The sequence below is a fragment of the Gymnodraco acuticeps genome, unplaced genomic scaffold (genome assembly GCF_902827175.1).
Source record: "Gymnodraco acuticeps unplaced genomic scaffold, fGymAcu1.1, whole genome shotgun sequence".
In the NCBI taxonomy this organism is placed as follows: Eukaryota; Metazoa; Chordata; class Actinopteri; order Perciformes; family Bathydraconidae; genus Gymnodraco; species Gymnodraco acuticeps.
This window is the reverse complement of record NW_022990191.1, coordinates 332,153-353,586: the sequence shown is the minus strand read 5'-3', so window position 1 is coordinate 353,586 and position 21,434 is coordinate 332,153. Positions and strand designations below refer to the sequence as shown.

The 21,434-nt window shown below is 43.2% G+C and overlaps 2 protein-coding genes across 3 annotated transcripts in view; one reads left to right on the top strand and one right to left on the bottom strand.

Annotated features, from left to right (window-relative positions):
• The first annotated feature begins 207 nt into the window (after positions 1–207).
• On the top strand, positions 208–9,114 carry zdhhc12b (zinc finger DHHC-type palmitoyltransferase 12b). Of its 2 annotated transcripts, none has more exons than XM_034217917.1 (5): positions 208–810; positions 964–1,103; positions 1,456–1,548; positions 5,832–5,998; positions 7,289–9,114. In XM_034217917.1, the coding sequence occupies exons 1-5, from the start codon at positions 714–716 to the stop codon at positions 7,602–7,604; spliced, it is 813 nt and encodes a 270-aa protein (XP_034073808.1). In that variant the 5' UTR covers positions 208–713; the 3' UTR covers positions 7,605–9,114. The 2 variants fall into 2 exon arrangements, with proteins under 2 accessions (XP_034073808.1, XP_034073807.1); XM_034217916.1 differs by having other exon boundaries at positions 5,829–5,998.
• Positions 9,092–21,434, bottom strand: part of pkn3 (protein kinase N3) — a 48,599-nt gene continuing 36,256 nt past the window's right edge. Inside the window, 7 exon segments of the mRNA XM_034217912.1 lie at positions 9,092–9,969; positions 10,668–10,748; positions 10,829–10,936; positions 11,549–11,691; positions 11,930–12,006; positions 12,104–12,166; positions 12,243–12,419. Coding sequence (XP_034073803.1) covers positions 9,769–9,969; positions 10,668–10,748; positions 10,829–10,936; positions 11,549–11,691; positions 11,930–12,006; positions 12,104–12,166; positions 12,243–12,419 — 850 coding nt within the window. The 3' untranslated portion in view covers positions 9,092–9,768.

Sequence of the window (21,434 nt, the reverse complement as noted above, 5' to 3'; positions counted from 1 at the left end):
CTGAGTCACAATAGCAAAACAATCCACTATTTCGTTTTGAAATAAAAGGAAAGTAATGCAAAATAGTGCACCATATCAGCTTTGAAGTGAGTAAAGATATGTCGCCTCCTTAGAGGATAGTGAAGGATAATACGTTTAAATGCAGCTTTAGCTTCTGGCATTCTAACAATACATCCAATATTCTGACCGATAATAATAGTGGTATCTGTTGATGTGTGTATCTGTGTGTTTTATCCATTAACCACTAAATCCCACTACTCGCAGTTACCAGTGTGCTTCCTGCTTGAAATCACAGCACAGTCAGGATCCTATCATCATGCGCAGTCCTGGCTTTTTGTCCCTCTCGGCCACCCTATCCTGGACTGTCTCGTGACCGTCTCTGGCCAATCACAGCTGTGACTGCACAGGGATAACAACAAAACACAAATGCATCAGAGCGAGAATTCTAAAATAGTGTTTTTCGATTTATTTATTTAATGCAGTGTTCATGGCTCAGTCACACGAAACAAAACGGGTTAGCGCCCCCGGCGGTCGCAGTACAGCCGTTAGCTGTTAGCGACATTAACGCTAGCTTTTTGACAGGACGCTTCGATGTTTCAGGAACGTTAACACCGTTAGCTAGTTGTTGATGTTAACGCCATGGCTAATGACGCTACACACTGACGGCTCTCAGGTCCTCTGCAGAGATATGGAGGCTCTAACATGCTAGCACCATGTTCAAGAATGTGTTCGGCTCAGGGTTCCTGGTGAGGACAGCTCATGTGATTCTGACATGGGTCATCACCCTCATACTCTTCCTGCATGATACAGGTAAGCCTGTTTATAACACTTAACGTTACTCTGAGGAGGAAAGCTACTTAATGTTGTGATTAACTTATAAACCATGCTTTATACAATACACCTGCCTGGTATCTGTCAGCAGGACTTCAGTGTGTCTTGAGTAAATTGTGTGTATGTGTGTAGAGCTGAGGCAGCAGGAGGAGACGGGGCAGCTGGTCCAGCCGGTTCTGTTCGTGCTGCTGGTTCTGGGCTCGGTGCTGCTCTACTTCGCTGTTTCCCTCATGGACCCCGGCTTCATCCTGTCTGAGGACAGAGACCTGCAGGTGCTTTATGACCCTCACATGTATCTCCATTCTCTACCCACACAGTCTCAGTATCAGCAGTGAAAGAAGCAGCTGCTGTGACAGGGAAAGGCAGCCAGTACATGTTTAGGGGTTGTAATTGTAAATTATCTTAATCATAATTTGCAACCAAGGGCTGAACATTTAAACAAAAATATGAACATAATTGTAATATGGACTAGTCCAAATAGCAGTAAGCACAATATTTGGTAAAGGCAAAATATTTGAAAATATCTGAATGAAGGATTTCATCACCTTTATGAGTCTCAATTCTATTAAAGGGTGCTTTTTCTGATAGGTCATGCTTGAACTGAAATGTTTTCTCGTATTTCAGTTCACGCTGGGAGTGACTGAGGAGCAGCAGGACATGATCCCCCCCACCACCAAGTCCCTGAGACAGCGGCGCTGTGGACACTGCCTGCTGCAGGTACGCCCTCCCTGACATGAGGCTGATCAGAATCAGAACACTTCTATATGCATTCACACAGGTTTTGATCAGAAATAAACGATTTGTATATCAATTACTCACCTCGAACAAGTCCCCCTCGAACAAGTCCCCCTCGAACAAGTCCCCCTCGAACAAGTCCCCCTCGAGCAAGACCTCCTCGAACAAGTCCCCCTCGAACAAGTCCCCCTCGAACAAGTCCCCCTCGAGCAAGTCCCCCTCGAACAAGTCCCCCTCGAGCAAGTCCCCCTCGAACAAGTCCCCCTCGAACAAGTCCCCCTCGAACAATTCCCCCTCGAGCAAGACCCCCTCGAACAAGTCCCCCTCGAACAAGTCCCCCTCGAGCAATTCCCCCTCGAGCAAGTCCCCCTCGAACAAGTCCCCCCTCGAACAAGTCCCCCTCGAGCAAGTCCCCCTCGAGCAAGTCCCCCTCGAACAAGTCCCCCTCGAACAAGTCCCCCTCGAACAAGTCCCCCTCGAGCAAGTCCCCCTCGAACAAGTCCCCCTCGAGCAAGTCCCCCTCGAGCAAGTCCCCCTCGAACAAGTCCCCCTCGAACAAGTCCCCCTCGAACAAGTCCCCCTCGAGCAAGTCCCCCTCGAGCAAGTCCCCCTCGAACAAGTCCCCCTCGAGCAAGTCCCCCTCGAACAAGTCCCCCTCGAACAAGTCCCCCTCGAACAAGTCCCCCTCGAGCAAGTCCCCCTCGAGCAAGTCCCCCTCTAACAAGTCCCCCTCGAGCAAGTCCCCCTCGAACAAGTCCCCTCGAGCAAGTCCCCCTCGAACAAGTCCCCCTCGAGCAAGTCCCCCTCGAACAAGTCCCCCTCGAGCAAGTCCCCCTCGAACAAGTCCCCCTCGAGCAAGTCCCCCTTGAGCAAGAATGTTCACTGTTTTTAATTATTTGTTCACTTTGGAGTCGTGCGTGGAACATTCTAAGTAACATGGAGTGAGTCATTGATTTACAATTGATCATTTTGGGGACTTAAAGGTGGGGTAGGTCATTTTGGAGAAACCAGCTCGAGTGCGCTAGAATTTGAAAATACACAACCGGAAAAAATCTGCCTCCTCCAACACACATGAACGCGCACATGACCAATGAGGGCACGAGATCAGTTTGTGCACAGATGGAAGGCTGACAGGCAGGTAGGCCATCCAGTTATTTTAGCCGGGCCGGCTCAGATGATTGGTCGTGCTTTTTACAGCGCCACGGCTTCCAGAGATGATGTTTTTATGTGTTTATTGTCAAAGCACTTCAGATATTCATTGCTATCGGGACGTTAAGAGCATTCCATGGAATATAACAAAAAGTGTATCTCGAGCCGGTTTCTCAAACTTAACTACCCCACCTTTAAGTATTCTTATTTGAACTGCAACTTTCAAAAGAAATATATAATATAATATTCTTATAATATATATATTTTAATCCTCAATTTGAGTGTGAAGGTGAGGTCTGGACTTGGGGGAAAAGTGGTTTGACAACTAAAACATTCAACTGAAGGGCCACTTACTAACCTTTTCTGGGGCTTTCAACCACATCTCACAGACGTTAGCTATCATTGCTCCGTTGTTAATGTATGGAACTGGACGATGTGTGCGAAGTGAAGCAAGGGCAGACAGAGGGAGATCTGGGGAAGAGCATCTTGTGAAGTAGAGGAATTTGAATCTAAAAGCTGTTTGTGAGCCTGTGGGACTGATGGCCTGTACGTGGCAGTTATTTGTCATGTGCTGTGCATCCAGTGGAGCTCTTCGGGTGACACCTGAGGTTCTACAGTACTTTAACATGAGTGCTATCGAATGACAGAGGTGTTGCTAGGCAGTACAGTTACACAGTTGTACTTCTTCCTGAACTCAGAGCGTCACATGACACAGCGCCACAGGTATTCACTATGTCTTTGAGATTCAAGATTCAAAGGTTTGTTGTCATGTCTTAGACACAACTACGGTGTAGTTATGCAATGAAAACGTAGGTCACATGTTCCTCAACAGTGCAATAACAAGACAAACATTTTTATAAGAATAAAATAAAATAGTCAGAAATGTCTGTACGAAGTCTCTAACCTGTAACATCCAAGCTACTTAAAACACAACCCATCATCCAAACTGAAGTTGAAATATTTGAACCTGATATCATTCTCAAATGATTGACAGGTCTTTAAATACCAACACACACAAGCAACAATCTAATCTGACTGAGATTTATTTTTAAATGATAAGCGGTAGAGAAATGCCTTCCTATGTAGAGGTCATTGTTCCAAACTAACCATATAACATTTAGAGCCACATAAACTTTGACAGAATTGAAAGAAATTTGAGAAAATGCACTAACTTTGAGTTTTTAGACGCTTTAAACAGCAGACAGACAATCTGTTTCAAATATAATGAATACAAATGCTATGGCTCTATGGGACCAGCAACACGTGTACTGTGTATCCTGCTCCACTTTATAACTTAGATGATGACCAAATATGTATATATGCTGACAGGTATTTTACTCTTATTTTTATTCATCTCCTATTTTCATAGTCTTTTATCATTATTATCATTATTTCCCTGATTTTATGTTATTTATTATTTATTTTAGATTTGATTGATCTGTGGGAATCTTTGCTGTACTGTTTTGTTCACGCTTACCCTGCTGCTGCTTTGTACAACTGAATGTCCCCTCGGGGGTTAATAAAGGTTCCTCTTACCTTATCTTATCTTACCTTACCTTATCTTACCTTACCTTATCTTATCTTACCTTATCTTATTTTACCTTACCTTATCTTACCTTACCTTATCTTATCTTACCTTACCTTATCTTACCTTACCTTATCTTATTTTACCTTACCTTATCTTACCTTATCTTATCTTATCTTACCTTACCTTACCTTATCTTACCTTACCTTATCTTATCTTACCTTACCTTATCTTACCTTACCTTATCTTATCTTACCTTACCTTATCTTACCTTACCTTACCTTATCTTATCTTATCTTACCTTATCTTACCTTATCTTATCTTATCTTATCTTACCTTATCTTATCTTACCTTACCTTACCTTATCTTACCTTACCTTATCTTATCTTACCTTATCTTATCTTATCTTACCTTATCTTACCTTATCTTATCTTACCTTATCTTATCTTATCTTATCTTACCTTATCTTACCTTATCTTACCTTATCTTACCTTATCTTATCTTACCTTATCTTATCTTATCTTATCTTACCTTACTTATCTTACCTTACCTTATCTTATCTTACCTTATCTTATCTTATCTTACCTATCTTACCTATCTTATCTATCTTATCTTACCTTATCTTATCTTATCTTATCTACTTATCTTATCTTACCTTACCTTACCTTATCTTACCTTATCTTACCTTACCTTATCTTATCTTACCTTATCTTATCTTATCTTACCTTACCTTATCTTACCTTACCTTACCTTATCTTACCTTATCTTATCTTATCTTACCTTACCTTATCTTACCTTACCTTACCTTATCTTACCTTATCTTACCTTATCTTACCTTACCTTATCTTATCTTACCTTATCTTATTTTACCTTACCTTATCTTACCTTATCTTACCTTATACCTTACCTTATCTTACCTTACCTTACCTTATCTTACCTTACCTTACCTTATCTTACCTTATCTTATCTTATCTTACCTTACCTTATACCTTACCTTATACCTTACCTTACCTTATCTTAACTTACCTTATACCTTACCTTATCTTATCTTACCTTATCTTACCTTACCTTATCTTATACCTTATTTTACCTTACCTTATCTTATCTTAGTCCCAAGCTTGCATCATGGATGGATGTTGAAGAACCACGGGGAAAGTGTTGCTGATGTAATGCAACAGAAAATACACCTCAGATATAAGGGCAGGAAAATGTTGAGCCTTATTAACTAAAAATAATCCAGGTGCTTTTTGAATAGGTCAGATATATGTCTGTTTTCTTTGCCGTATGCAGTGTTTCCTGTCCTCACACTGAGATAATCCTCCTTTATTCCTGACGTTTGTTTTCTGAGGGTGTGGAGCCCTGAACCCTGGGAACAGATCTCTGCAGCACCCTGGGTATTCTGTTAGAGAAGCTTTCTATGGCAGGACTGTGAAACAGAGACATCATGTTAACTGTCTTCAGCCCCGGACTCATCACAACAGTGGCATCGAAAAACGACAGAAGAACAGCTAAACTTAACGCCTGCACTCAAAGTGCCATGAATGTTCATTTTATTCAAATAATGATGTTTCCTCTAAATTACTCCAAGCAGCAGCCGATGCGGTCGAAGCACTGCCAGACGTGTCAGCACTGTGTGCGGCGCTACGACCACCACTGCCCCTGGATCGAGAACTGTGTGGGAGAGAGGAACCACCGCTGGTTCGTGCTCTACCTGGCTGTGCAGCTGCTGGTGCTGCTGTGGGGGGTGCACATCGCCTGGTGAGCACACACCCTCCACACTGAGGATTCTGCTAGGCCTGCTGCATTAGGACACAAATCCTTCAAATAAACATTCTAGTCATTATTGAGATCATGATTTTTTCAAAACAATACCCATTCACATTTATTGATTTAAAAAAACAAACCGCGTTATTTCTCAAACTTTGAATATCATTCGACTGAAAACCAAACAATGCATTACAGTGTCTGCAGCCGAGAACCCTCCATATAAAGTCTGATCTTATATATATATTTATATATATTCAATCATCCCAAGTTCTGTTGAATATATTAAATGTTGTATTACATCAACCCTGCCCTAAAGCTTTTGTACTAATGTATCTTTCTATTAAGATCCTTTTTTACATGCAGTGAACAATATCCTGAACATGTACTCGTCTTTTACATTACATACCATTTCCCATGTTCATTGTCCCCAAGTATAATGTGTCCAATCCAATGTTAGGAATGATGTTACCATCAAAATAGTGGCCATAAGCTGGAAGGGATCTCCTTTCTTTGTTCAAATGATCTAAAAACCTCTCATCTCGATGTGTTTCTGTGCTTGTGTTACAGTATATTTGATCCACGTTCTCCAAGCTAAGGAGGAAGTTGTTTTCCTTTGTGCTGAATAATCCGTCTCTTTTTCCCACCCCTCCTAATGCAGTGATTTTCAACCAGTGTGCCCTGAGAGATCGTCAAGTGTGCCGTGGGAAATTGTCCAATTTCACCTAATATTATTTAGTTGCTGAAGATAATTTGCCATTGTTGAGCGTCAGTGCCTGCAACGTAGTGGCTCTCTAGTAGATGAAATACTCACCCAGGCCAGTAGGTAGCACAGTAAGGACCTTGCTGATTGGTACAGTAGAGTGTAGTGGTGCGTGGGAGAGGAGAACTACCTCGGCAATTCAGTTATTGCTGAGAAAAAAACTGTGAATATATCTGCACTTCCCTTGTTGTTCGGAGTTTGAGTCTTTCTGGTTTTTGCACTTATTGTACGTCTTGGATAAAAGCGTCAGCTAAATGACATGTAACAGCGATGGATGAATATTTGAAAAGGAAAAATGCAGACTGAACCGGGTCCTGGAACCAACTTTTAACCAAGATGAAGAGCCTAGTAGGCCTAGAGAAGTTGTGGTCAAAAGAAAGAACACATTGAGCTCGAGGCCATACAGCAAAAGTTATCTTTTGTTTGTATTTACTGCAGGGCAAAAAGGCTGAAAAACGCTTTCCTAATGTATCCTTTAGTTGTGTAGTCTGATGAGTCACACAGCTCTGTTGTGTCCTCAGGACGGGCTTCAGCGCGGCCCCCAGCTGGCAGCAGTGGCTGCGGTCTGACGGGGTTCTGCTGGCGGTGGCCGCGCTGCTGGCTCTGCTCTCTCTCGTGGTGCTGCTGCTGCTCGGCTCCCACCTCTACCTGGTGTCTCTCAACACCACCACCTGGGAGTTCATGGCGCGCCACCGCATCTCCTACCTGAAGCACTGCGGCGCCGACGAGAACCCCTTCGACCGCGGAACCTTCCACAATCTGTGGGGTTTCTACTGCGTGTGGGGGACCGTGGTGTGGGAGCAGGTGTACTTCAGGGAGGGCAGCGACCAGGTGTAGGAATACATGGCGAGCATGAACACTGACAGAACAACTTTTGGGTTTGGGGATCCGACAGTGACCACAACTTTGTGGAATGAACTCTTCCTGTTACTCAGTCTGCCAGCTCTTCGAGTCCTATAATGGACCCGGAAATGTTGAGTACACCAAGTGTTATGTTAGAAATGTATAGTAGGGGTCCACAGCACATAGAAACTGCCAGATGCTAACTTACATATGTTGGGCAATTTTGGAGTGGTTCTGGGGCTGATTGAGGATGCTGAGTCCATTTCTGACATTTCCAGGATCAACCATGGCAATCTTAACCAGAAAGTGGCCATATTTGTACTCTCTGTGAGTCGATTTGTTAATTTTGAGCTAATGCTAATTGTGCAAATTGCCCAACATATGCAAGTTAGCATCTGACAGTTTCTATGTGCTGGGGACCCTACTATACATTTTCTAACATAACACGTGTGGGTACTCAACATGTCTAGGTTCACAGTGCTGGCAGCTATTCTCTGTGTGCAGTTTACCTTTTATATTCCCTGTTGTCGTTTCCTCTCAGTGTTGCACTTTTCCTGTTTCCCCCAAGTGGCTGTCAACAGATAGATGTCTCGCGTGGACAACCGGTTACCAGCACTACAGCCTTTATTTAACAATTGTTTACAACCATTCAAGTATACAGTACCATGTCCACAGAGACAGGTACCTAACTGTGTGATTCTGCTGACTCATGCTTGCTGTTTATTTCCCACATTCCCCCCCCCCCCCCACCCCCACACTCACTCCTGCATACTCCTCTGAAAATCTCCTGGAGTACTTGTATTCTTACTGTGAAACATGACTAATGGACTGTTAATCATTTTGTAAGTTTACTTTTAATACATGTCCAATATTGCATAAACATATGATTAATATATATATACTTGTTTTAGGTGCATGTGTAGACTATCCAGATTCCTATCTGTGCACTCATCCTGATCAACACGTTGGAGAATACATTTTGTACGGTTATTGTTTTCATTGTGGATATCTTCTTTCTGTTTTTGTGATAATGCTTGAATTGCTGAGTCATGTGTATTCTGCAGGTTTTACAGGGTCCAGTTGCTTCTAAAGACAAACCTGATCTTTCTATTTGCAAAGCAGTTTGAAGTGAAACTGCTGAATTGTTCCTAGCATTGAATGCACGATGTACAGAATGACTTTCAATGGACAGCATTTCAAGCTATTTTATATTGTACATCCTTTTGAAACTATTTTGAAAGAGAAAATGTATTGACATTTGTATATGGCTATTTGAATGGAGCGACTGTGGAGCAGCAGTACATGATGGTATGTCTCGTGCAATAGAAACCTGTCAGACAGCAATACTTGTAAAATGATAAATGCATTACCTCCATATGGACTGACAGCTCTGGTTTATATTAATTAACATGTAATCCATGTTGTGTACTTCTGAATGATATGCAATGTTTTTATAGCTTTGAAATGACTATCTACACATGGATAAATAAATGTTTAATGAAGAGTTTTCCAGCAGACTTACATTTATTCATTTATATTTCCTTCTAGTTGTTCACACAGGCTGGTTTATTCTATATTTCATTATGATTGTATTCTTTAAAAATAACAAAGACAGTTGTATTGACGGAGAAATCTGCGAAAGAACTTCAGTTGACAAATGCGCTATTTTCATTATGTGACATCCCAACACATTAGAGGTTAACAACAGATGGACGTATAATGCTTCCATTACACAGCACAAGGTCAACTGCTTTGGCCTTTAGGGACAAGTCTCTTCATTAAGATCAAACATTAACACTTAAGTGCTTTGGATTGAGAGGGCTGGAGAAGTGTTCATGTGTAAAAAGTGCACTGATTCCATGCAGTGTGAACCGGTAACGCTCAGCCTTCTGATCCTACCGCTTCATGATAGAAATAGTAAGCATGATCAGTTCAAAATGAATTTGGCAGAGACAAAACATGTTAAAAAATCATTTCTGTATCGTGAAAAGGAGTGAGTTCTGCAGCGTGTGTGCAGGATGGAGCCACTGACAGCCAGAGTGATGGCACCTGGAACTGCGGACAGGAAATCGGCACTAATGTAGTTTCTCAGCTTCCAATGAATCAGAAGCACTTTATGGCCAATACAAGTAAACATGTGGCAGCACAGTGTCTTCGGTCAACTCATGGAAGAGAAGTCAAAGTCAGCAAAGATGTCCTGCTGCTCGGCGGTGAGGATGCAGGGGGTGTGTGGGGGGGTGAGGACGGGCTTGAGACGGGTGAACTCCTCGTCAAAGTTACTGACGTCCTTCAGCGCTCTGATGACCGGCAGGAAGGGGGGCTTCAGCTTCTTGGCCAGCAGAGCGCTCCAGTCCATCCCCTGTCCAAGAACACACAGTCAGCTGACAGCAACCATTCAACATCTACATTCCTGTTATCTGGACTGTGATTCTATCTACCATATGTCATTCTTTAACTTAGTTTATCTGCAGTGAACAGTTTCAGTTTCACGACAGGTCTACACTCAGGACAGCACTTCAAAGCTGATGAGGATCTCCATCTCTTCAAATGATAGTTCCAGTGCTTCTGGCACTCACACATCCACTGACTGCTTTCATCTGTTTGCTTTTTGTTAACTGAGAATTCCTCTGTTTTCACTTCTACTGCTTGCTTTAGCTGACATCTGCATGTTAACACATGTGAAGTCATCCTAATGGATTTCTTTCATTTGACTTCAGCTCTCATTAAACTGCTGTTCCAACTTCCCTCAGAGGTTTTAGTTCCATCAGGAGTGCTGTTGTTGTAGGGTTCCATGCAGGTTTCTTGCTAATGGAAACATAACCCATGTGATCTGATGACAAACTAACCAACTCTTTGTCCACAAGTCCAATAGTTTTCTCATAAAAAGGTCCTAAGTTCCCCCCCCCACCAAGTGAATCAACTGTTCCTGCTTGGAGCTGGAGACAGCTGTTGGCCTGCAGTTGGAGTGCTAAAGAACAGCTGCCCAGAGACATGTTGTGTAAAGGAAGGGGAGAAGGAGTTTCAGAGTGAGGAGGTCAGCAGCTCCTGGATCCTCACCTGAAAGAACTTGTGTCTTTTGATCTCCGAGGCGTCTCCTTCTCCCCCTCCAAGTCTCATCTCAGGAGCTTTCTGCAGCAGCTGGAAGTCAGAGAGAGCAGAGAGAGCCGTCAGCACACACAGCGCTCACATCAGGAGGAAACATGTGATAGGAAGCCAACCTTCTGCATGAGGGACACGGCGTCAGGGGAGAGGAAGCGGGGGAAGCACACGTCATCGTTGACGATGCTGTCGAACACCTCCTCCTCATCGTCACCGGGGAAAGGAGACTGGGGAACAGAGAGCAGATGAAGTGGTGGATCACCTGAGTTACTGTGAGTCTGCCGGAGCTAAACACAGGACACACATTTAAACGCAGTCTACAGATCTTGGCAAACGTTGCTGCACTTCCTGTATATTAAAAGGAGAGGGTCACTTTGACCAGTCCGTCTTAAAACAATAATCACAAGTGCATAAACACATTGAAATAGTTCATGATCGCTGTTCTTGTTCTGTCAGCAAAGAGATCCCTCCTTCCTTCATTCCAGTGTCCACAGTCCAGAACTCGTGATTTCTGAATCCATTTTCAACATGTAGTTGTGGTTCTACCTGCAGCTTGCCTTTTTCTGTTTTAAATAAGCTTTATTATTTCATTTGATTTATTCATTTTGTCCTATGTCTTCCTTTATTTTACCGAGAGGGATCATTATTTCTTTTATTATCATACCCATTTCACCTTCTCGTGTCCCTTGAATTGTTACAGTAGTTGTTATGCTGCATGTGGGCAAAGAGGTCAGACCTGAAGAGGATTTCTGTTCTCTGTGTGATCGCCTGAGCCCTGAACAGTTTCCTGCTTTGCATCGCATCCTTCAGTTTGCTGATTATTGGAGGTCTGTACTAACCTCCCCCACCAGCATCTCATAGACGAGGACCCCCAGCCCCCACCAGTCCACACTGCGGGTGTAGTTGTTGTCTGTCAGCACCTCTGGGGCAAGAAACTCTGGTGTGCCGCAGAATGTTGTGGTGCGATCCCCGTGGCCCATACCTACACACACACACCCCCCCCACACACACACACACACACACACCAGTTATTAAAGAAGGAGACAAACAAAACAATGTGTTCACACTTCAAGCCTCCACACACAATCCTGTCCTCTACACTTCTGTTCCAACTCTGATACGGATACACTGCGGACTTATTGCCTTGTGCTGTAGGAAACACGTTTACATGACATAAGAGAATGAGTTTGACTTTTACTGGAGCATAATAATGTTCTCACCTTCTTTGCACAAGCCATAGTCTGCTATCCTGACAAAACCATCTGCATCCATCAGCAGGTTATCCAGCTTTAGATCCCTGAAGGACACACACACACACACACACACACACACGCTTCTGAAGTGCAGCTAGGAACAACGTAGAAGTTTCCTGAAGCAGCCAGAGAAGGACTTACCTGTAAACTATCTGGTTTTGGTGTAGAAACTCCAGGCCGAGCAGCACACAGGAAGAATAAAACCTAAAAGAGACAGTTATTAATAGACGCTCCGTCCTGTATTTGGGCCTTGGTCCCTGATAGGAGTGTGTGTGCTCACCGCGCCTGCTTCTCTGTGAAGATGCTGGCGTGGATGTGTGTCATCAGGTCTCCTCCGGGGCAGTAGGCCATGACGAAGCACACATGCTCTGCAGTCTGGAAGCAGCCGAACAGGTTCACCAGGAACGGATGCTGCGAGGTGTTGATCACCTCGAAGATCCTCTTCTCACACATCAGGCTGAACACACACAAGTGGAGGGTCAAACATTCCTGAATGCTCTATTATACACCTGACTTTCATTATGACTATACACCTTCACTTATTAAGAGTTGGTTATTAATGAAAATGCTGGGTCTTTGTATCACTCAGTTATTTATTATCATTTAAAAAGGGGCCCTTTTATGAGTTGCATACTCAATACTGTGGAAAATCCCCACAGGAGCAATTTGGGGTGAAGTGTCTCAGGGACACAACGACATGCTGACTGCAGTGGGGTTTGAACCTGTGACCCCCTGACCCCAACACCAAGGCTCTATCCACTGAGCCACACGCTCATTGTACGTGATAGTCTAAGGGGCGGGACATCTGGAAGCGGTTGACCAATCACAACAGAGCCGGCCAGCTAATCAATGAGAGCAGACTGGGCTCTGGTTTCAGACAGAGGGTGAAAAGAGGTGCTGCAGCACAGACAGTATGAGAACAATAAAGAGCTTTTTGAACATTAAAGCATGGAGACATGTAGAGACACTACATACTGATATACACCTGAACATCAGCAGGAGAGGACTCTTTAAAGTAGAGACACTACATACTGATATACACCTGAACATCAGCAGGAGAGGACTCTTTAAAGTAGAGACACTACATACTGATATACACCTGAACATCAGCAGGAGAGGACTCTTTAAAGTAGAGACACTACATACTGATATACACCTGAACATCAGCAGGAGAGGACTCTTTAAAGTAGAGACACTACATACTGATATACAGCTGAACATCAGCAGGAGAGGACTCTTTAAAGTAGAGACACTACATACTGATATACACCTGAACATCAGCAGGAGAGGACTCTTTAAAGTAGAGACACTACATACTGATATACACCTGAACATCAGCAGGAGAGGACTCTTTAAAGTAGAGACACTACATACTGATATACACCTGAACATCAGCAGGAGAGGACTCTTTAAAGTAGAGACACTACATACTGTTATACACCTGAACATCAGCAGGAGAGGACTCTTTAAAGTAGAGACACTACATACTGATATACACCTGAACATCAGCAGGAGAGGGACTCTTTAAAGTAGAGACACTACATACTGATATACACCTGAACATCAGCAGGAGAGGACTCTTTAAAGTAGAGACACTACATACTGATATACACCTGAACATCAGCAGGAGAGGACTCTTTAAAGTAGAGACACTACATACTGATATACACCTGAACATCAGCAGGAGAGGACTCTTTAAAGTAGAGACACTACATACTGATATACACCTGAACATCAGCAGGAGAGGACTCTTTAAAGTAGAGACACTACATACTGATATAACACCTGAACATCAGCAGGAGAGGACTCTTTAAAGTAGAGACACTACATACTGATATACACCTGAACATCAGCAGGAGAGGACTCTTTAAAGTAGAGACACTACATACTGATATACAGCTGAACATCAGCAGGGAGAGGACTCTTTAAAGTAGAGACACTACATACTGATATACACCTGAACATCAGCAGGAGAGGACTCTTTAAAGTAGAGACACTACATACTGATATACAGCTGAACATCAGCAGGAGAGGACCCTTTAAAGTAGAGACACTACATACTGATATACACCTGAACATCAGCAGGAGAGGACTCTTTAAAGTAGAGACACTACATACTGATATACAGCTGAACATCAGCAGGAGAGGACTCTTTAAAGTAGATACACTACATACTGATATACACCTGAACATCAGCAGGAGAGGACTCTTTAAAGTAGATACACTACATACTGATATACAGCTGAACATCAGCAGGAGAGGACTCTTTAAAGTAGAGACACTACATACTGATATACACCTGAACATCAGCAGGAGAGGACTCTTTAAAGTAGAGACACTACATACTGATATACACCTGAACATCAGCAGGAGAGGACTCTTTAAAGTAGAGACACTACATACTGATATACACCTGAACATCAGCAGGAGAGGACTCTTTAAAGTAGAGACACTACATACTGATATACACCTGAACATCAGCAGGAGAGTAGTTCAGTTTTATGTTAATTTGTAAAATTGCAGAGAGAACATGCTTGTAATGATGACAGTGAACATTTAAAAACAGCTTTATCATGGTGTGGTTATGCAGTAGCCAGTGGTTCAAGCTGGGGAACACACTGAAGATGTAATACATGCTGAGTCACTGTGATATAGTTCATGTTGGTGAGGTGTGTGTCAAATCTTTCCCCAGGTGTTTTTAACGTTGACCTCAGTTACCAATATCAATACCCAGTTATATTCGAGAAGGTAACCTCACATATTTTCACAGCTTTTAAGACGATATGCATGCTTTAATGCAGACTTATTGTCTTTATTCTACTATTGATAAAGATGCAGGTTAAACAACGTTTTTAATGCAAGAAAGGATTATGAATGATTGTTGACGTTCTCAGACAACGCTCTGCAGCGAGGTGACAATATTGGGTTATCCAGTTATCCTTGGGCTAATCTCGGTTTTCACAAAGCCAAATCCTTTCTTATTGGGGTAGATCACCATGGTAACATGTAAACATTAACACCTGTCAGCAGGCACACCACTGACCATCAACCCACTGGAAAAATACATTCCTACAGGACCCTTCTATGGCTTTCAAGTCTACAAGAAGGGAAGGCAAGAAAGATTTCCTTTAGGTTTATATCATCTCTTAGCTGTTCAGAGTTTTTCAATCTGGGTTTAACACAGGGATGGTTTCACACACACACACACACACACACACACACACACACACACACACACACACACACACACACACACACACACACACACACACACACACACACACACACACACACACACACACACACACACACACACACACACACACACACACACACAGCTCATTATTGTAAATGCAACACTTCAGATAGACCTCAACAGGCTTGCTTTTGTAATAGTATTGCATAGTATAACATTGCGTTTAAACTTTTAAAATTTCAAAAAGAAAATAAAACTAATAATGACAATGTTGGAAATACTAGAAAAGACATCTATATATAAATCGCCATCAGCAACCTGACCACTTATGACCTCACCATCTCCGATCACCTGGCCCTCATCATGGACATCCTAACCCCAACCCCCCTCATCAAGCAGAAGCGCACCATTCAATTCTGGAATATCAAGTCCATACACCCCTCCTCCCTCTCCTCCCTACTAGCTGACACCATCCCTGAATCCACCGTCACCCAGAATGTTTCCCCTACTGACCTGGTCAACACCTACAACAATGCTCTCTCCTCCTGTCTCAACCAACTCGCTCCAATAAAAACCAAGTATGTCTCTTTCACTCACTCGGCCCCCTGGTACACCGATCATCTCCGTTGCCTCAAAACTAAAGGTCGCCAGCTCGAAAGACATGCTAAACGAGCTGGTCTCACTATCCACAAAGACATTTATAGACTGCACCAACAGCAGTACAAAGATGCCCTCAACAGTGCACGCTCCTTCCACTACTCCTCTGTAATACAATCTGGCAGCAATAACCCAAAGTCCCTTTTTTCAACTATTAACAAGCTCCTCAACCCCATGGATAATATCTCCAACTCCTTCACCACCTCAAAGTGTGAATCCTTCCCCTCATTCCTCCACAGCAAAATTGAAATAATACACAGCAACATAGCCAACTCCTCTGTCTCGTCCACCACCCATCCTTTTCCGGAACCTGCCTACCCTCCTCCTTCCAGGCACCCTTTTACAGCCTTCAGACAAATTACCTCACTGGACATAGTTGCCCAAGTCATGAATACCTCAACTTCCATTCTGGACCCCATGCCCTCCACCCTTGTCAAGGCCTGCCTCCCCCAACTCCCTCATCTTATCACCACAGTCATTAACTCCTCTCTGTCCACTGGACTCGTCCCCCCTGATCTGAAACTCGCTGCTGTCACTCCCATACTCAAAAACCCCGATTCCCTCAATAACTACCGGCCCATCTCTAACCTCCCATTCCTGTCAAAAATTCTGGAGCGAACTGTTGCCTCCCAACTAAAATCCCATCTGGACTGCAATAACTATGGAGTCAGATTTGGGTCAATATTCTAGCGCGCAAAACAAGCTACTCACGAGCGGAAAATGTTTTTTACACGCGAGCGAGAGGCTATGCGCTCGCTCGCTCGCGAGACAGCCCTCTTGCTCGCTCGCGGGAGTTTCAGCCTCGCTCGCGGAGTCTGTCTGCGCGCGAAAAGTTTCTGACACTTTGGGGCGGAGCCACTGGACTTTGACAGCTGCCAGGAAACCTGGAGTTGCCAGGTTTGATAAATGCCTGAACTACCAAGTGTAAGAGAATATTTTCATCTGATCTGTTTATAGAGTTTCTTATTGTTTTATAGAATCTGTGATACTGCAAACATCTGCTTGTAGTCAGTCAAAGACTCCTGTGTAGGTTGAGGCTTGTCTGGATCTCTTTGAGACAAGCAGACCATTGTCTCGCATCGGCTATTGATTATACGCGGGCTTTCTGGGAGCCCGCCTCTCCTCGTGTTGGTTAGATGTTTTGTGTCTTTTGGTTCAGAGATTACCTTGGTGGAGCACAAGGACAGTGTGAAACTAGGATGATTTCCCGGCCGTATGTAATTGTCTGTCTCTCAATAAATATCAGTGTATTGACAGGCGAATCCAGTTTCCCTCATTTGATGATGCGCTCAACATTGCTGCAAAGAAGTTTTTACTTCACACCAAGTGCCGAGGAGTGACAGCAGCAAGATCAGGTGGACGAGATTTAATGGTAAAGTTGTCCATAAAAAAACATTATATTCATAAAGTGTACATTATATTCATAAAGTGTAATTTTTATATAAAACAATATATTTTTGAGTGGGTTGTATCTGTCGAAAACTGCTAGCTACTGTCTGCTGTATGCACCTCCCTTACGAAATGAACTATAAATGAACTATAGTATTACTATAGTATACTATAAGAGTTGTATAGTGTCCTTTAGTAAGTTTGTAGTGTTCTGTAGTATTTTTCACCAGCTATCGTATTAAGATTCTAAGATGGACTTTTATTAATCCCTCGTGGGGAAATTGTTTCTCTGCATTTGACCCATCCTAGTGTGAGGAGCAGTGTGCTGCCATTTTGAACGGCGCCCGGGGAGCAGTGTAGTGAACGGTGCCTTGCTCAGGGACACCTCGGTAGCACTTGGTCTTGCCGGGACTTGAACTTCGCCACCACCGCCCTTACTTATTACTATAGTTTTTTCTGTAGTGCCATTTTATTAGCTATAGTAGCCCTATAATATTTCAATAGTAATACTATGTATCTAGATCTTTGTAGTATTCCTATATTTTAAATAGTATAACTATAGTATAATATATAGTGTTTCTGTAGTTGTTTTTTGAACACACTATAGAACACTCCGATAGTAATAGTATGATATTGTCATAATGAATGCATATTATTACTATAGTGTTTGTAAAAGTATTACACTCCTAGAATTGTCATTCTGTCATGTCATTTTTGTGTCAGAAACTTTTCGGCCAGACAGACTCCGTGAGCGAGTGAGGCTGACACTCCCGCGAGTGAGCGAGCAAGAGGGCTGTCTCTCTCGCGGGGGTTTAATCTGCACACGAGGGTCATTTCATGCGCGTGTAAAAGCATATTTTTCACTCGTGAGTAGGTTGTTTTGCGCGCTAGAATATTGACCCAAATCTGACTCCATAATAACCTTCATGAACCTTTTCAATCTGGTTTCCGTACTCGCCACAGCACAGAATCTGCCCTACTCAAGGTGACCAACGACATTCTCCTCTCTGCTGACTCTGGTTCCCTCTCAATTCTCATTCTCCTTGACCTAACAGCCGCATTTGACACGATCAACCATTCCATCCTCATCAACCGCCTCCAGTCTTCCATTGGCATTACCGGTACTGCCCTCTCCTGGTTTAAATCCTATCTCTCTGACAGACATCAATTCATCTCCATTAACAACTCCAAATCCCCCACAGCCCCCGTCAATCATGGCGTCCCTCAGGGTTCTGTACTTGGTCCCCTTCTGTTCATCATCTACATCCTCCCAATTGGACAAATCCTCCGTCAACACCAACTCCAGTTCCACTATTATGCTGATGACACGCAGCTCTACCTCTCAACAAAATCAATTTCTCCAACCATACACTCCCAGCTCAGCACCTGCCTCACTGACATTAACATTTGGATGCAAAACAATTTTCTAAAACTTAACTGTGACAAATCGGAACTTATAATCATTGGCCCAAACTCACTTACCCGCTCAACCCAAGATTTTTCTCTTACCATCGATGGCTCCATTGTCAACCCCTCCACTCACATCCGTAACCTTGGCATCATCCTCGACCCCACCCTCACTTTCCTCCCTCATGTCAACCAGGTCACAAAAAACGCATTCTTCCATTTATTAAAGAACATCGCCCGCATTAGACCCTCCCTCTCATCGACCGCTGCTGAAACTCTGATCCATGCCTTTATAACATCCCGACTGGATTACTGCAACAGCATACTTTTTGGATTACCTGCATTCACACTAAAAAAACTTCAATATGTCCAAAACTCAGCTGCCCGCTTGCTCACCTCCACCCGACGCTCCGACCACATCACCCCTATCCTCCATGACCTCCACTGGCTCCCCATCAAACACCGCATTGACTCCGAGGCGTATTGCTCAACTGGATGACCTCTATTCCGTTTCACCAACTCCAGATGTGTATAAGGAACGCCTCATTCTTCAATCGGAATTTAATACGCTGACCGCAGACCAGGCTGCTGCACTTCTTCTTAAGGCTAGAAGTAATTATTACGAACAGGGTGACAAAGCTGGCAGATTACTGGCGCATCAATTACGACAGAATGTTGCCTCTTACCAGATTCCCAGAATCCAAACATCCTCGGACATTACGATCGATCCCCAAAGAATTAACGATGAGTTTAGAGACTATTATACTTCGTTATACACATCTGAAACCAGCTCAGACACGCAGGATTTGGACAATTTTTTTACCACCCTCGAAGTCCCTTTGATACATCCTGATATGACTGAGGATTTGGAGAAGCCAGTAACTGCTGTCGAACTCTCCGTTGCTATTGCATCGATGCAAGGCGGAAAATCTCCGGGGCCGGACGGTTATCCACTGGAATTTTACAAGAAGTTTCAACAGAAATTATCCCCTGTTTTGATAGATATGTTTAGTGAATCATTTAATTATACTAGTTTACCCCCAACGCTTAATCAGGCCTCGATCTCCCTCATTTTAAAAAGGAATAAGGATCCCCTTGCATGCTCCTCCTACCGACCAATTAGCTTGTTAAATGTGGATTTTAAATTACTGTCTAAAATGCTCGCTTTACGATTGGAAACCGTCTTACCAACCATTATCTCTCCCGATCAAACCGGCTTCATCAAAAATAGGCACTCATTTTTTAACTTAAGACGACTTTTTAACACAATCTACCAACCTTCCGCAAATTCTGTACCTGAAGCTGTGATATCTTTAGATGCAGAAAAGGCATTTGATCGTGTGGAGTGGAGGTATCTTTTTCACACCTTGGAGAAATTTGGCTTTGGAAAGAACTTTACCTCATGGGTGAAGCTATTGTACTCCTCTCCCCTAGCTTCAGTGAGAACAAATAATACGCACTCTGAATATTTCCCTCTCCACCGCTCCACCAGGCAGGGTTGTCCCTTGAGCCCTCTCTTATTTGCCTTAGCTATTGAGCCTCTCTCCATCGCTCTTTGCTGTGACTCCCGCATTAGAGGTATTTTCAGAAATGGGGTAGAACAGAGAGCTTCTCTTTACGCGGATGACCTTCTTCTTTATGTCTCTAATTTATCTGTGTCTGTCCCTGCAGCTCTCTCTATCCTTAGCTCATTTGGTGCTGTATCCGGTTATAAACTCAATTTAAGTAAAAGCGAATTGTTCCCTTTAAATAGAGCGGCACGTGATTTCCCTCTACATAGTCTACCATTTAAAATTGCACTACACAGCTTCACTTACCTCGGGATCCAGGTGACCGATACATTTAAAGATCTTTATAAAGCTAATTTTGCCCCCCCTTTTGTCCCGCGTACAGGAAGACTTCGACCGTTGGTCAGTGTTAAATCTGTCTCTGGTTGCCCGAATTAACTCTATAAAGATGAATATACTCCCCAAATTTCTATATTTATTTCAATGTGTGCCCATTTTCCTACCTCAAACTTTTTTTCGTAAAACTGACACTATTATTTCTAACTTTATTTGGAACAAGAAAACCCCAAGGATACGCAAGCAATTTTTACAGAGACCAAAGGCGCGGGGTGGACTTGCTCTGCCGAATTTGAGGTTCTATTATTGGGCTACAAACCTGAGAATAATACAGTCCTGGCTGCAGTCTGACTCACAGCATTCTCCGCCTGTTTGGCTTGAAATGGAGGCTGCTTCCTGTAGTCCAGTATCTCTTTCAGCATTGGCTCACTCTCCCATTAAGACCCCCTCCTCTGCTTACACTAAAAATGTAATTGTCAAAGCAACCTTGAACATTTGGAATCAGTTCAGACGTTTCTTTGATCTCCAAACATACTCTACACTAGCCCCTGTAACTGCAAACCATGTGTTTCCTCCATCCTTAGTAGATGGCGCATTTACTATTTGGTTTAACCAAGGCGTTAAAACATTCAAAGACCTTTATATTCACAACACATTTGCCTCTTTCCAACAGCTATCTGACACATTTGCACTACCTAGGCAACATTTCTTCAGGTATCTACAGATTCGCAGTTTTGTTAATAATAGATTTCCTCAGTTTCCTAATCACCCAGTTGATTCGCCGCTAGACGCACTCCTTAGGCCGTTACCTACTCTGAAGGGAATGATGACGTGTATTTACGCTCAGATTTACTCTCTTCGTTTGGTTACCCTGAACTCCATGAAATCTCTTTGGGAAACAGATCTTGGGGAGGACATTTCAGAAGAACTTTGGGAAAAAGCCCTTGCTAATGTACACAAATCTTCTATTTGTGCTAGA